General features: G+C 36.9%; 1 protein-coding gene across 4 annotated transcripts in view; it reads right to left on the minus strand.

Moving 5' to 3' along the window:
• Positions 1-16,521, minus strand: part of NRG1 (neuregulin 1) — an 875,148-nt gene that overhangs the window by 25,409 nt on the left and 833,218 nt on the right. For 2 of the 4 annotated variants that reach the window (XM_044305159.1, XM_044305174.1), the window contains exons 5-6: positions 4,636-4,753; positions 2,161-2,228 (exon numbers count right to left, since the gene is read on the minus strand). In XM_044305159.1, coding sequence (XP_044161094.1) covers positions 2,161-2,228; positions 4,636-4,753 — 186 coding nt within the window. Of the gene's footprint in view, positions 1-1,677; positions 1,737-2,160; positions 2,229-4,635; positions 4,754-16,521 lie in introns of all 4 variants that reach the window. The other 2 variants (XM_044305167.1, XM_044305161.1) reach the window with 1 other exon arrangement.

A 16,521-nucleotide genomic window follows, 5' to 3' on the forward strand; every position in this document is an offset into this window, starting at 1 on the left:
CCTTTCGCTTTTAAAATACTTTTAATTTTATCTTTTACATGTTTTTCAGTCCTACAGTGGGCTCTAGGTGGCTAGGTCACTTCCGTATTGCAGGGTATTTTTGCTTGTCAGTATTATACTTACAGGCATGGCAGGGTCTATATGGCATGTGTATATGAAAGACCTGGGTGCTGTGGTTAGGCCCTGGCTGCCTCAGCAACCATCAACACTCCATAATCATGTCATGGGGGGTTAATGGAGTGACACAGGTAACCCCTTGCCCCTGTCTAGCCACTTACATTTCATGGTCACTGCTGACTGTGGCATCTAGGGCATTAAACTGCTACTATTGTAGATATATCCAATTCCAGAATTTGTGGCAGGAGCAGGCCTGTATAATACAGCCCCACTCCTGTTGCTGATCTAGACGGTGCTTTCACAGTACCCACAAGATCAGTATGATGAAAATGTAGATCACAGTGTTGGAAGTAGCATCCAAACATAATGTGCATTAGTTTGGGGGATGTCTAAATACTGTACGTTTTTTAAGGGGTTTTCCAACTTTTGCAGCAGTGTCTGTAATGCCCATATAGTTTAATGGATAGAGCCTATGCATCTGCACAGAAATCTGTCCATTTATTCCATTTCTAGATTTCAAAGCAGGTGGTTGTTCCAGTGAGACCCCCACCTATCAGGTATTTATGATATGCCATAAATATATAAAGAAGCAAAACCCTGTTAATAACACATAGAAGTAATAATGTATGTGTCAACAATTCCTATTTTAATACAGATAGCCACTGACCAATTTATCCCTGACAGCATGAATATGAAAGCTTTGGTGTCTGCCAGTGGATACTGAGGTGTGCTATGTCCACAAAAGATTATGATATGAGCGGATGGATTTTAAACTCATTTTATGTCTCCAGATAAGTCTGAAAGATGCTATGAATCCATGGATGGGTCATTTGAGAGAATCATTTGAGAGAATGAGAAAAACATTTGAGAGAATCTACAATAGCTATATCAATAATTGAGGCTATTCTTGGCACTGTGTATAAAGACGTTACATCAGATATTTAGTATGACCAAGTGCAATAAGTTATATTAAAATATAAAATGAACTCTTTCCTGCTCCCCTTAATCTAAGCTGCTTCAGCTCTGTTTTCCCATGAAAAACAGAGCCTAGAGGGTCTTGGTTTTGAAATGTTGTGCTAGTTACAGCAGAAAGTTTGGCTCTCTAGTGTAGATGTTTCTTTAAGTGTTATCGTGTCTATAGACAGATCTATAAGCTCAGAAGTAGAAATGTTTTAAGCTTAAAAATATATATCTGGAGACAGGTCTACAATCTGGATAGCTGAAAATAAACACATATATCAACTAGTATATTTATGTGAGGAAGCTCTTACGTGTGTTTTTCTTTTCTTACCTTTACAGTAGCTAAAACTCTTTTTAATAAAATAAAACATGCATGCCCATTGACATTGGTGCATCAGAGAGATATTGCAATAATAAAAATAATAATAATCCATTATTATTATTTTATTTCATGCTACAGGCAGAGCAAACAGTACTGAGCCTAGTAGAGAATAAAACATTGAGTACTAGGTGAGATCTGAAGAGAGATTCAGCAATGAGAAAGCAGCACCAATTGAGCATGCTCCTATTCAGGCAGAGACAGAAAGGAAGTGGACGTACTGTAGAAGCTGGCCATTACGTAGTGTTGGCAGCGATCACCAGTATATTCATTTGGGCACCTGAGAGGAAAGACAAAAAAGGGTGGAGAAAACAGAGAAAAAGAGAAGAGTTGAATATATGCCAAGAAAGAAGATCCTTCAAGTGTAAACTGATTGTTCTTGGAGGTCCAACATCAAAGATAGAGTTTTGCTTTGTGTACTGGCATGACTTTCTGTTTCAATTGCAATTAAATAAGAAATCAGCAAAATTTTCCCCAGTTTATCATACTAAATGGAATTTTGCCTAGTTAATTAACTGAATGACTGATTCACTTCTCTCGTTGGAGATACTTAATTCACTAATTGCATGGTTGTGACGAAAGTCATGTGTGGTACAAAAAGAAACCGTTGTCTCTAACAGAAGACCTCACCAAGAATGATTCATTTTTTTAGTTGTTGCTGCATTTGGGGGGTGAAGAAATCAAATCAGATTATTGGGACATACTTTCTGGTCTTATGACTCTCACAGGGTCAGTCGCAGTACATCTTGCTCCAGTGAATCCAGGTTTGCACCTAAAGGGTAAAAACGTGATGAGCCAAACAAAATTATAAAAAAAAAAACTAAAGAAGAAAAAGAAAAATGGTATCCATCTGAATTCGTTCTCCTGTAGGACATGATAAAAAAAACTTCACTTTTCAAAAGTGTAACATAAACCTCTCACATGCAGGATGAAAAATGATGCTTAAATGAGAACGACCAATGACAACAATGTAATGGTAGCGGTAAATATGATATGTCTGAATGGAAAAGGTAAACTTAATACAGTACAACCAGATTTACTAAAAAGAATGCCTAAAATTTTCTTCAAACCAATAATGCTAGTAAGGCACTATGTACATAGGATTTAGTCAATACAGTACAAATTCCGAAACCTAGGTAATGTTCCTCATCTGAAGAGGAAAATTGCAGTAGGTTTGTACTATTCTAAGTTTTCTTTGATGATATCAACCCTTTTAGTTCAGTTGGAGCAAGGGGCTACTAAAAGCCACAGTAATGAAATACAAAACACCAGTAAGTATGAGAGCAACCATCTTTTTATCACATCCTTGCCCACACACCAGGCAGCACAGTGAGGACTAGGACTTGAGAGACTAAACAATCAACACTGCTTTAATTAAAATTTTGGTGCCTTCTTAAAGGACAGTTTGATCTTCTGGCACTATTGGTGGAGAGAGTTCTGCACTGAACTTTTGCAATGGTCATACAATAAATAGTAAGCTACTTATAACATGAGTTTGTGAATAGCAACAGTATTCATAACGTCTTATAAATGTTTATGAGCATACAACAACAGATATAAAGTTGACATGAAAATTTCAGTTTCAAGAAACTTTAGAAGGACTGTTACATTACAATATTTAAAAAGTATGTGTTAGAATTTGCCCAATTATCGCTTGTCTTACACCTAGGAAAGGTGTTTCACTTGTTAGTTATAAATTATCTAAGCTTCCATCGTTGGTGGTATGTGCGATCACAAATAACTGGGATAATATAAAAGGGTCATTTCATACATTATACAGATGTTATCAAACATAGACACATTGTAAACTGGGAAGTCTATGACAATTAAGGTCAAAATTGATGCTTTATGCTTAAAGAAATGGCTTAATTTGGTATGAATTTAGTGGGTTGTCACATCCGTGATCAATATGACATTACCGGATTTCATGTGTGAGGCATGTAGCAGAATTGAATGGGGAATTTGTTTTAATCAAGAGAATTTTAGGGTTGAATTCTATGGAACTATCCATTGGCTGACCAATTATGATAGAGTATTAATAAAAACAACCAAGACAAACATCTTTTCTTCTATTTCTGCTGATGTTCTTCTAGATATGCCTTACAAAATCTCAAAAGTGGGGTAGACTTATCAAAATATGAATAAAAGTGTATAGGAGCAAACCACAGCAGCTCTCATTTTAATGCACACTTTATTGAAAAGCTCCTTTTCTCAGTTTTCATAGGTCTCCCCCAAATCTGACACTATAATGCATAATAAAAGGTCCCTGTGTTTTGAAAAACACAGTTAATATGTCATAGAAACATTTTAAAAGCTTTGGTGGGGTCTCAGCACTGATCACCAGAACAAGGACAGAGAAACACTTGCATATTACTCTTTCTCTCCTCACTGCTGAAGAGGAAGTGAGGTGGTCTAGCATTTAGGGTGCAATAAATGAGCACCTCCCTCTCCTCATTCTAGCAATTGGTGGGGGTCTCACCGCTCAGATCTATGACATATCAAAAGTTTTCTTAAAACTTTGTGACGCTTTAAAACTAGTCCATTGTTCACCTTTTCAGTTAACTCATAAACATTTTGTTCAACAGTAAAAAACGTAAAATCATGTAAGGTAACATCCAGAGCCATGCAGTACTGTGTGAAAACACATCATAAGATTGAATCAAGACTTTTTATTTTTGAAATTTGTAGATCACTGTATCATTATTCTGTATATGAAATCTTGTTTTGTGATCAAATGCTGCTTTTGATTGCTTGTTTTTTGTACACCTAGCATCGATACCATTCTTATACCCACACCCGCTGTGCTATTTGGAGTCAGGTAAGAGGACCATATCTTAGTTTAAAGAGTTTTTTCCTGGAATTTTAGATTCATGGCCTATCCTCAGGGTAGGTCATATATATCAGATGGGCAGGGGTTTGCAGCGCTAAGGGCCTATTCAAATAGCTGATCAACAGGGTTGCCAGGAGTCAGACCTCCACCGATCTGATATTGATGACCTATCCTGAGGATAGGCTATCAATATCAAATCCCCGGACAACCCCTTTAATGTGTTGGTGGAATAATTGAGGCTTAATGTATGATTCAAGAGCTGAATTAAGCATGACACCTATGATTTTAATAACACAATACTCATGGCTGAATATTAACTTGCAGATCCATATATAGCAAATAGTCTTACTTGCACATGAATTTTTTGGCGGTGCTGCTTGTAATTCCATTGATCACGTAACATTCACCACCATTAACACAGAACGTCTTCTCTTTTTCTGCACATCTTGATAGATGTCCTGTAGGGGCTGTAAAAAGAAGCAAAAAGAGGTTACATTTACTAATATATTCATTCTATTTAAAATACTATTGCACTATTAATGGAAATGATTTTATGGGGTTGTCCTATGAATAATATTCTACAAATCAAACCAGCACCTGGATCTGAATACTTTTGTAATTGCATTTAATTAAACATTTATTACAGATACTGAGTTATTCAATAAAATCTATCTGTAAAGCACCACTTGCTGTTTACACTTTTTCTAATTTCTCTGTCCTGCTCAATTAGATGGACGCACATGCTCAGTTCCATCCTTCAACTGCCACTAGCTGCAGCAGACAGAACATGCCCTCTGGGAAAGGATATGCCCCCTAAGCTGCCAGCTTGAATAAATCTAGCAGAATAACTGGAGGATCCATGTGCGATACAGGACTGTAACTCTTTTAAATTGTATGTATTGACATGTATTGACTAACAACTTTTACAATAGACACAAAGTCTGGCTTCCTTAAAGGGGTTTTCCAGAATTGTAATATTGACTATCAATGCTTAGGATAAACCATCTATATGAGATTTATGGCAGTTCAACTCTGTCACCCATGCTGGTCATACACCCCATCAATCTAATAGTGACGGCCTACCCTAAATATGCCAATTCCTCTCAACCCGCCTTTAAATGGAAAATCTAGGTAAAAGCAATTTAATATTTCATGGGCAAAACCATTTTAGTTGTGAAATGTACTTTAAGCTTCCAAATAAACTTTTGTCATCTGGATGAGTGACATTTTAATGCCACATAGGGTTGCAGAAGAATGTTGTTTCCAGCTACTCTGCACAGCTCCCCATGATTAGCTGTAGTTCAGTAGTTCCCATATACCAGTTCCAAGTTTCTAATTCCAAACAAGTGGGAAAAATCTAAATCACACATAAAATGGATTATCAAAACCAAAATTAGCAGAGATCTGATATCAAATAGTTTTAGCCGAAACTCTTACTTGCATTTTAAAATAGAACCTTACAGATCAAGAACAGATTGCTGACTAGTTTTAAAGCAGAAATCACAGGGGTTCTTGGGCTATATTAGAGAGTGAGCAGTGAAGGACTACATCTGTTTTCCAAACCGCCATGGATGAGAACATGTTGTGGCTGTCACACACCACTGTGATATCCTCGTGACATGTGAAATGTCCTTATGCAAGAATATGTATATTAATTTAACACAATGCATCAATTATTATTTAGGCACAAAGGATTCCCTACTTGTCACATGCTTTGACCATCCAAACTGACATCCAAGTTGGCCATTTTCTAGAAGATATGTTAGTAAATGTCAAAACTGGAGACTATTAAGTTTGTGAAGATGACTTTTACAAGTCGATAAATGCTTTTAGAAAATCAGCTGCCTGATCCTTCATCTGCTCTTAGGGGAGAGTCAGGAGGCATCCATGCATATCAGATGAGTCCAGCCGACATTCTTATAAGATGTATGGCTATCTAAACTCAACTCTAGTCTTCAAAAAATCTGCTCCATGCATGAGCAAACAATAGGACACAACACCATACTAAGTAACATGGTCTAATGAAGACTATAAACTTACTTTGTTTTAAAATAATGAAATAATTTTTCTTCACATTTCTCATGCATTTTTCCCTCATCTTCAGACTGCTAATATTATTTATAAAGCAAATCTTCAAAAATCACATGTTAAGTAACACAACTACTACTATGTGTTATATATGAATATTCACTGCTAAAGTATATTCTGCTTGGAATTGGAACCATTTCTTCCTAGCTTCCCCAGGGACTATGCATAGCACAAGTCCCAGATAATGTATCTGCTGGACAAACACTGAAGAGATAATATTGGACAATGTATTTCCTGGAAGCATGTCCATGAAGAAGAAAACACAGTCTTTATTGTATTTAGAGATAATAGCATACCAAATATTTCAAAGTGTGTTGTCCTGTTAAAATAACATGAAGGATCACATGATATCGCTTAGAAACAGGGTTAGGATCAGGCATATAATCCTTACCTGAAACGGCTACATGCATCCTGGCTCCAAAGAACCTCTGCTCAACCACTGAGCAAAGTCAACTGCCTACTGGGGTTATATCTCATAGAGGTATCCGTTTTAAAGCATACCGCACAACCGCACATATTGTGCTAAGTACTGATTGGATATACAGTATTTCAGCTTCCGGAAGTTGTGTAAGCACATTTTAAATACAGTTAATTAGGGACTAGATTTCTATTAAGAACTAGGAATGTTGCAAGAAATATTACCTGATTAGTAGAGCACAATGAATATATATTATGATTTCATATCACTATGTCCAGGAACTTTCAAAGTTTTTCGTCAGTCCAAATCACAGCATATTTGCTCAAACAGCCTGCCGGAACTTTACAACAAGTGTAAAAGAAGCCTTAGTGATCAAGTTCTATGAGTCAACCCTTTTAAAAGGGTTTTCCAAGAATTTATTACTGGCAACCTATCCTCTGGATAGATCACCAGTATCTGTTCAGTGGGGTCTGACAACCAAGACTCCTGTCGATCAGCTGTTTTGATCTGCATGAGGCCTTCTCTGTACTCACCAAGCACAGCTCTGTACATTGTGTAGTGGCTGGGCTTGGTATCGCAGCTCAGCCCCTTTCACTTGAATGGGGCTGGGCTGCTCCTAGGAAAAGCAGAGAGAAGGCAGCGGCACTACTTCCAGTGTCACTGCCCTCTCGAACAGCTGAAACCCATAAATGGAGATATTAATCAAAGTATTAGTATATATGATTATTATGCTGCAAGCCAATGAGATCTAAGAAAATAATGCCACCTAGACTGTGGAGATTTTAGAGGCAACTGCATCTACTCGATTTCATGTCTGGTTGGACAGGTTTGACATCTGCAGTAACATTTGTGAGTATAGATTAGCCAAATCTTTATCGCAGGATTTCCTGAGCAAATTGTAACTGTCAAGCAGTCCTCAGAGAGATACAGCATTGTTATCATAAAAGCTCATGCATTCCTTGGCAGGTTCAGCTGGCAGGTATGAATGAGCTTCACAAGAATCTATGTTGAAGAATATGGAAAGTATATAATTTTCTGCCATATATAATGTAAAAAAATATATAATCAAATTAGATAAATACTGTAAAGATCCTCCTAAAATTAATTAAGTTAATATACTTAAATATATTGATTCTTATTTAGACAAATTATTTGAGTTATTTTATCTTTGTCATTCTAAATTGAATCAAAAACAGATTACTGAATAATCTGTTGTAAAGTTTGAGTTTGTCCCTTTCTACAATACAAGACATGATGCAGGGCATTACGCTTCCTCTAGATGGCGATGCATGCTGATTCAATTTTAATAAGGATGACTGTCTACACAGGAGTCAAAGTGTTAATCCAAGCAAGACATATTTCAGTTTGTTCTGACAGCATTTTATGACTATTGAACTCTGACCAGATTGTACAGAAATTTCAGGGGTATGTACTAATGTAATGACAGCCAGATAAGGTAGCAAAGTTTTAGGTAAAGATCAAAGTAATTCTTTGTTCAACCGAATTCGGATTCTGAAGGGGTTAAATAGCCATGGTCTTTATCTCCAACAGAATCCATATTTAACAGGAACATTCAAGGTAAAGTGGTAAATTCTCAGTGTCAGCAAGGTAGATTGCAGGCTCATCAGCATACAACGTATGTTCTCCCCATGAAAAAACTGAGTTTCTAGTTCTTGTCTTGTTCGATATAACAAATGCAGACAATACAAAATAAAATTTAAAAGCAGTGTGGAGAAACTGAGTGGAGAGTATGGGGCTACCATGTTTCATTTTCTAATCAGCGCATTTAATTTTCCTATTTTAATTTTGAATCATACTTGTGGGTGGATGCAACACGGAATAAAGTCCCATTCTACTTGCCATGTGCAGCCATGTGTTTGTTTTTTAATACTTGCTCTTTTCATAAAATAACTATTGTAGAGCATCTTTTCTTTGAAATTGACGCTGTTCTCCCCCTCTGTTATTTCTCCTCGAAAATGTATGAACAAATAAACAACCAGGTGTTACCAGTTGGGAGATGTGTCTCTACATAGGCTGACATTGTCCAATCAGTGCAGATAGTGTGAGAATGTGTAGGGATCAATCATTTGGATGAGGAACGGTAAGACTCAGTTGTCAATTTATTCATAAATATTAGTAGGAATAACAGGAAACAAACGTCAAAAAGTTTTAAGGAAGGATCTGTCAGAATTGCTATTTTATGGGAATAATAGTATTTTACTAAAACAGACATAAAAGCAGTGGTGAAAGGTCCTTTTTCACCGATCTAAATGGACAGTAGAGCTCCTCCAAAAGCTCCTCCAAGCAGAATTAGTATCAACAGCATAAAAGTTGGGTCTATCTAATGTATTTTATTTTCTTCAGCTTTTTACGTGTGACATAACCCTTGCCAATTTAATCCCATCACTGCTCTTCAGTGTTAAACTAAGGTCTTCTAGGGGTCATTTTCTCAAGAAAGCAAAGAACAGGATACTGAGGTCATATGAGGAAAGACCAGTATTGGCAGCAGATATAGAGATTATGGTGATGTAATTAGTGCTAATGTCTTAACCAGAAAATGTCAGCTGGTAAGAATAATGGAGCTGGATGTAGGGTGCTCATTAGTCTGCTTGTAAGCTGAGCATGGGACACATGAAGACTGCACTGTAATAGTGTAGTATTATTGTGTATAGGCAGTGGTGATGCCCAGGACTATTACCTCAACAGAATGTTCTGTATAAATAGCAAATTGTGGGTCATCATCTCTTTAATATATTTTAACAATAAGATTTGCTACGGACTGTTTTTATCATGTACATTTTCTCCTTAATTGTTGCAGTCAATGTGATATGAAGCAGCAATCTCCTTAAATCTTATTCATTTCACAGGAACCATGAAGGTATTTGGAGCTCAACAAGTTGGTTGTTTATAGATCAGACGTGCTAGGCCTCCATCCAAACATAGAATATCTCAAGATCTCCCTTTCATGTACACAAATCAGCAGAGGGCTGGAAATATTTCATCTCCATGAGCAATACTGCTTAAGTTGATCCAGACTTTCTCGGTAAGGGTAATAAAATGTGAAACTCAGCCACAGTCTGGGAACGTAAATACCACATTTGTATGAACAAATTAATTATCTAACGTTTTGTCTTTTCCAATGTTTTATTCTTTGGTATGGATTCGCTCATTGAACACTTGAACAAACAAACCACTATATTACTAATTATTTTTCCATCATTGAACCATATGACTCAGTGATCAATGTTTTATTGAAGTATACATAATAAGATCTTTCAGCCGATAGGATGACCTGTGTGGACACAATGTCTATCGGCTGTTTCTGACATAACTCTATATTTCGTAAGCTTAATTAATTCTTCAAATACTGTACTGTTTTATGACCAACATCTGGTGGGTGTTATTATAAAGTAGTGTTTGTGGTTAGCAACTACCTTGCTATGTAGCCCCATGGGACTACTATTCATGAAAGGGGCCCACGTATCAAAACTCAGATAAAAAGTAGTTGTGTCGTTTATAACAGCAGATTAGAAGACCATTTTCATGTTCCAAGAGCAGCTCAAGTGACGGGTTGTTTTGGGCAAAGGTGACATTTTTCCTTCATGATAGTTTGATATGTGAGGGCTCTAGTAGTTACCTGATTGTACATTTTGTTTTACCCCAATTTGCCTGATATTTAAAACAATCAAATCTATTAAATTTCAAATATGACACATAAAAACATGACACTGTAAACCATTAAAAATAGAGTTAGATTAAATTTGCCCCACAGTTGAAAAATTCCTCCCGCTTTTATAATACTGGGACACATACAGAACATAAATGCAAGTCAAGGAAACAAAAATAAATAAATAAAAAAACAAGGTGCCCTTACTAGTAATGCAATGTCTGATCAAATATGACCTCTACTACATAAACTCTTCCTGTTTCACTGAAGGAAACATCCTCCAGCAGCACCAAGGTCACAATACAACACATTGTGCTTGTGGAGGCAAGACAAAAATAGACTTGGTTTTGGCTTTATCTGGTGTATTTTATTACAATCCGTTGAAGCTGACTTCTGCATTTTCCTCTATATTGAGGGCACTTTAACCACGTTAAAATCCTCACAATGAACAGAAACATAGAATTTACAGGGAGGGTGTAATGTACAGTGCTCTACTTCTATATTGATGTTAATACAGAATGGAATGTCTTTTTATCCTTAAAGGGGTTGTCCCACAAAAACTATTCTATATTTTTCAAACCAGCACCTGGATCTGAATACTTTTGTAATTGCATTTAATTAAACATTCAGCATAGCCACTGAGTTATTCAATAAAATGTATCTGTATAGCGCCACCTGCTGCTTTCTTCTTTCCTTATTTCTTTGTCCACTTCACTGAGGTAGAGGCACAAGCCTAATTTCATCCTTCAATCAACTGCAACTTCTGTTAGAAGCTGTGACAGTTAGCAGAAGAGGGCTGCTGCTGAAAGTGCATATCCCTTGAGAAAGGATTCGCTCCCTGAACTGTGACAGGGAGAGAGAAGCACAAAAGACACACCCTTTGAGCTGTAACAGGAAGTGAGCTGCAGCAGAAAGAACATGCCCTCTGAAGGACACACCTTGAGCTGCCGGCCTGAAATAAATGTCACAGTAACTGTAGCATGGAATGGAGAGATGTCTGGTTCCATATGATGTACAGGGCTGGTTCTGTCATATACTATATGTTGTCTCATTTTCAATTTTTTTGCATTAATCATGAGATAACCTATTTAAGGCCCCATTTAAGTGGGTCAACACAACAGGCAATTATCAGGAATGACCTGTCCAGGGACAAGAGAACATGTAAACAATAGCAGTGCAGGGACACATTGGTTACACAATGTATTACGCTACCTATGTGCTCATAGAATCCTCTGTCTACACATGCCTTGCCAAATACAAGTAAATTATTGTACAGCCCTGTGTAGGCCGGATGTGTGGAGTATATGAACTTTTCATTTTAAAGCATATTCTGAAAATATTTAGAAATTGGCCAACCCATTTAAATTAATGTTCTTAGGCCCCAAAAAGTTGTGGGGAAGGCCAGCAATCAGTGATCACGTGACTTACTTGGCATATCATTGCTACAAAGAGGCCATCAGTGCATCCATGACATGCCTGACTACTCAGCTGACTGCTGAGGCCACTTATGGGCAGTATTCAAGCATATTCTCATTGCGGCGCTGGAAGCATAGACCTCTTGGAGAACCAAAGTAGTGGCATTGGATCAGAGGAGGATGAAGTCCAAATGGCGCACAATATGAATTACTGAAGAATCACTCTTTTGCTTTTACAGTAATTACTAAAGTTTAGAAAGGTTTAACTAAAGTTATAAGATGATCTGAAGCAGCGACCCTGCTCCACAGATCAATAAATGAAAGGCTGGCACCCACCACTGAGTGATGTTAGAGGCTGTGCGACCAGAATGACCCCATCTTTTATTTTATGAAATCACGGCTCTTAGTTAAAATGACTTATTTTTAATCTTTACTACAGATCTTATTTATGTCTTTGCTGAAAGGCTTTTTGCTAAAATCTATAACCCAGTAACATAAATGTGCTTAATGCATTAGCACTGCAAAAACTCAACAGAAAAAGTTCACCCTGTTAGAAAAGATTAAAAAGGAAAAATGGGCCAAGACTGGGGTGAGCAGGCACATTTTTTGCTTGTTTGCTCACTAAATTGGCATGATAACTTCTATGAACGTAATTCATGTTAATACCTCTATCCAGCCAAAACTGGCTCTTAAAGGGGTTGTGTCAGAAAGTGGCATTTATCATGTAGAATAAATTTAATTCAAGCCACTTAATACAAGCCTTCAAAGAAAGCAATATGGATAATAACAATACATTAGTGTCTTGTATTAACTTTCTCTACATGATAAATGCCATTTGCTGAAATGAGACCACCCCTTTAAGTATATTACATTATATTTTTTTATGTTGGTGTCATTACTTTTCAGTAATTAGAAAGGGCATAAAAAATAGTCTCCTAATATTATCTGTTCACTTAATCGGTATCTGGGCATTAACATTATAGGGCAGATTTACTAGTGAACTCTGCACTGTCTAAGAATATGAATCCCAGTCTTAAAAAAAGCTAAAAAGCTAAATTCAGGATTCATTCTCACAGTCTGTTATAAATTTGATGTATCATAAATCCCATGCCAGATTTATCCCAGAATTCTGTTCATGCACCTGATTTCTGTACGCGCACCAAAATTCTAAGTTTTAGAACTGTGGCATTTTAAACCATACATCACCATAAAGTGGGGTTTCTATACTACATAAATCTGCTTAAGTTATTGCAATCAGGGTCAAACTGAAATTCCTTGCACCCACATGAGGACATGATTCTGCGCGCCGATGACAGGACTAAGTTATCAATAAGGTTTAATAGGATGTCTGGTTTGAGGTAGACACAGTCTACAAATGTGCCTTGTACAAGAAAAGAATGGACTCATTTTATGAAAAAGCTGGTTTGTTGAGAGAGGTGCTCATCATAGAGTTCATTCCTAGCAAGTTATGTAATGGTGTACCAACTTCTCTTTCAGATTGAAATCCACTAACAGCTATGACAACAAGATGGTGTTAAGATAGTGGTGGGCTCCTTTTCCTACTGCAGTTGCACAGGCTACTCGTATAGTATGTCCATCCCTGAGGACTCAAAATCAGCTGCAAATGAGATTGCCTTTTGCTAGGCCGTTGGGGTCTATCATTGGCATGCAGCTTTTTGTCCGGCCGATTCTTGGCATATTTGCCAGGTAGTGACCATATCTCTGAGGTACCCAATTACAGTCAATAGGGTACAGCGAGCAGGCGTCAGTATCTGGCAATGCCAGATCTGGAGAACTTTGGCAGGCTGTTCTCTACCAAAACAGCCTGCTGGAGATTTCTGCCACAGATGTGAAACTAGCCTAAGTTTACACCACTTATAAGTTGGCTTACTTTTACTATAAAAATGCACCAAAATTGTGGACCATTGTTTGGAGCATGAAGGTGCAATTAAGTCATACCCCTTTTATATGAAGCCACATCTCTTTATGATAAATCACGCCCCTTGTCTGACAAGGTTAGAAAAGTGTCTACAGCAATTGATAAATGTTATGCAAAGCATGTATGTTAGTTTTTGGGCATAAAAAACTGGTGCATTTTCAATAGTAAATCTGCCCCAATATTGTTAATCATCGGTATGGATGGTTTGGATAGGCAAGCAAATGATATTGTGCTGATAATGGCTGTAAAAATAGTATTGCTATAGAATACTCTGCCTTCTATGTAGGTTTTTGGGCAAATTTGAATCAGAAATTTCCGCAGTCCTGAACATTAGAGATGGGGTTGTGCTGTATCTGCAGCATGTGCATGAATGTCTTCAATAAATCTGCCACAAGTATACCATTTAAAAAAATGGTCTAATTAGACGACCCCTTTTAGACATTTCATTTGAATAGTTACGATTGCCAGGAAGATAATGTAAAATGGAAATTACACTTTGTTCAAGAAAAATTAATGTAATAAGTGATGCTTAGTGAAATGTCCTGGTCCTATATAATGTACAAACATACTACCTCAACACGGTGATATCATCTACTTCAACATAGGGATATCATATTAAGTAAAAATCTTAATCTGTAAGCAGTTTTCTTTTAACTATCAATCTGCTTAAGGGCATAATTTATATTAAAACCAAATTAATCACCACCAAATAGCAAGCTGTTCACTTAATCGGTATCTGGGCATTAACAACTGGCCTAATTTAATGATTCAATTTTGTGCCATCATAGCTTCGAAGAGGCACTCCATCAATGTCACCTACAGACCAGAAGGAAGTGGAGCAGTTTCATTTTTAATGATTACTTAATTACCCTAAGTGGCTAAACAACAGAAGTTTCCTTAACGTAAAGAAAGCTTCGTTTTGTACTTAATGTCAAATGTGAACAATGTAAATTTGTCACAAGCAGGGGCTGGAGAACTATATTAGGAAGCAACCCAATTTTTTTTAAATGATATACTACAAAAATAAAATCTAATAACTTTACTTAAGTAGGTATGGCAAAAAGAAAACTATGCAAAAATGTATGTATTTAGAAATTTAGAATTGTATATTTCTACACCTGAACACCCTATAATAACTTATAACAACTTGAGCACACTCAAACATAAAACTCATATCATCAGAATATAGACCAAAAATTTTCTTTCTCTCATAGTGATTTTAAAAACTAACTAAAACTTTCATTGACTTGTTTAATTGATTATTCTGTATGGGTTGGAATGTTCTATTGAACATCACCCGAGGCAAGGCAAGAAAGACGAATCATTCATGAATAAGATGCCCGAGGGAAATAGTATTTCTACAAATTGAATTGCTCTATCTTCAGGACTACTGAGCGAAACTATACCTAACAGGCATATAGTAAATTGCTGACTCACAATGTGGAGGCGTATAGTCTGCTTGCTAACAAGCTAAGCACCTGGCCTTTCTATTCTGGCTTCCAGCACAATGCTAAACGAAGAAATATATGTTTTCTCAAGGCATGCACATATTTTAGGATGTAATATAAACTTTAACCAAAAGCATATTTGGAAATGCAATTGTTAAGTTTATTGGAGCTTTCTATCTATCTATCTATCTATCTATCTATCTTCTATTAAAAATATAAATGTATTTGTTGGGATAAAAATTTTAAACATTTCAATCATTCTAGGATAGGGTTATTTCTCTTAAACAGACAAGAGTATAGTTGTCATGTGTACAGTTGACTAACACAACTACTGTGCATGCATATAAATGCTAATATTGTATATAACAGTAAAAACATAGCACAGGATCAGTAAAGTTAGCCATGGCCTACAAAACTGTTCTTCATACTGTAGGCCATGGCCACATTGGTGACCTTTGTCTCCATATTCCAGTGACTATACATGATGCAAGAAGGGTTGAAGCAATGTTGACATATCTGCACTGGAAGACCGCGTTCTATATAACTATTAAGATCAATGGGGGTAATACCACTAGGACCTCAACTGATCACAATAACGGGAACCTCATACCCTGTGAAGGCCCTCAAAATTAACGGAGGGGCTGGTCCCTAATGCGCGCAGCCACTCCATTCATTTCTATGGGAGTCCTAGAGATAGTTGAGTACTAATGGCTAGAGTTAAGTACGAATGGAGAAGCTACATGCAAAGTTATCCCCTATCCTGTGGATTACTTAACATAACTGGAATCCCCCCTTTAAGCTAAGCAATGCCATTTTCATAACAAGCTTTCTGTTGTGGGAGTACTGGCAGATAAATTGTTTGTTAGAAGAATTTCATTTCCATGGAGGACAGATTTTAAACCCGGAAGCTTCAAGTCGCCTTTTTTTGATGAGTCTCATGTCAGCTTGCTACCAACTAAGCTTCTTGATCATGCTTGACAGCAATACTAGCCAAGAAATCCACATGAAAGCAAATGATGTGCCATCACCCAGATTGACTTTGCTAAAAGGCTGAATGAAATTGCCTCACACATGATCCATTAGGCAACTGGCAGGAAGCCAACTTGCTAGTAAATAGCTCCACATAGCGAGTCATGGTGATGACTGCCAGAGGATAACTATGTTATCAGGAATTTTGTTACATCAAATATTATGCCATCATTATACAGATTACCCAGCCATAAGAATCTCACAGCTAATCTGTCATATCTCGTTAGGAAA

This window comes from Bufo gargarizans, chromosome 1, assembly GCF_014858855.1.
Source record: "Bufo gargarizans isolate SCDJY-AF-19 chromosome 1, ASM1485885v1, whole genome shotgun sequence".
Taxonomy (NCBI): Eukaryota; Metazoa; Chordata; class Amphibia; order Anura; family Bufonidae; genus Bufo; species Bufo gargarizans.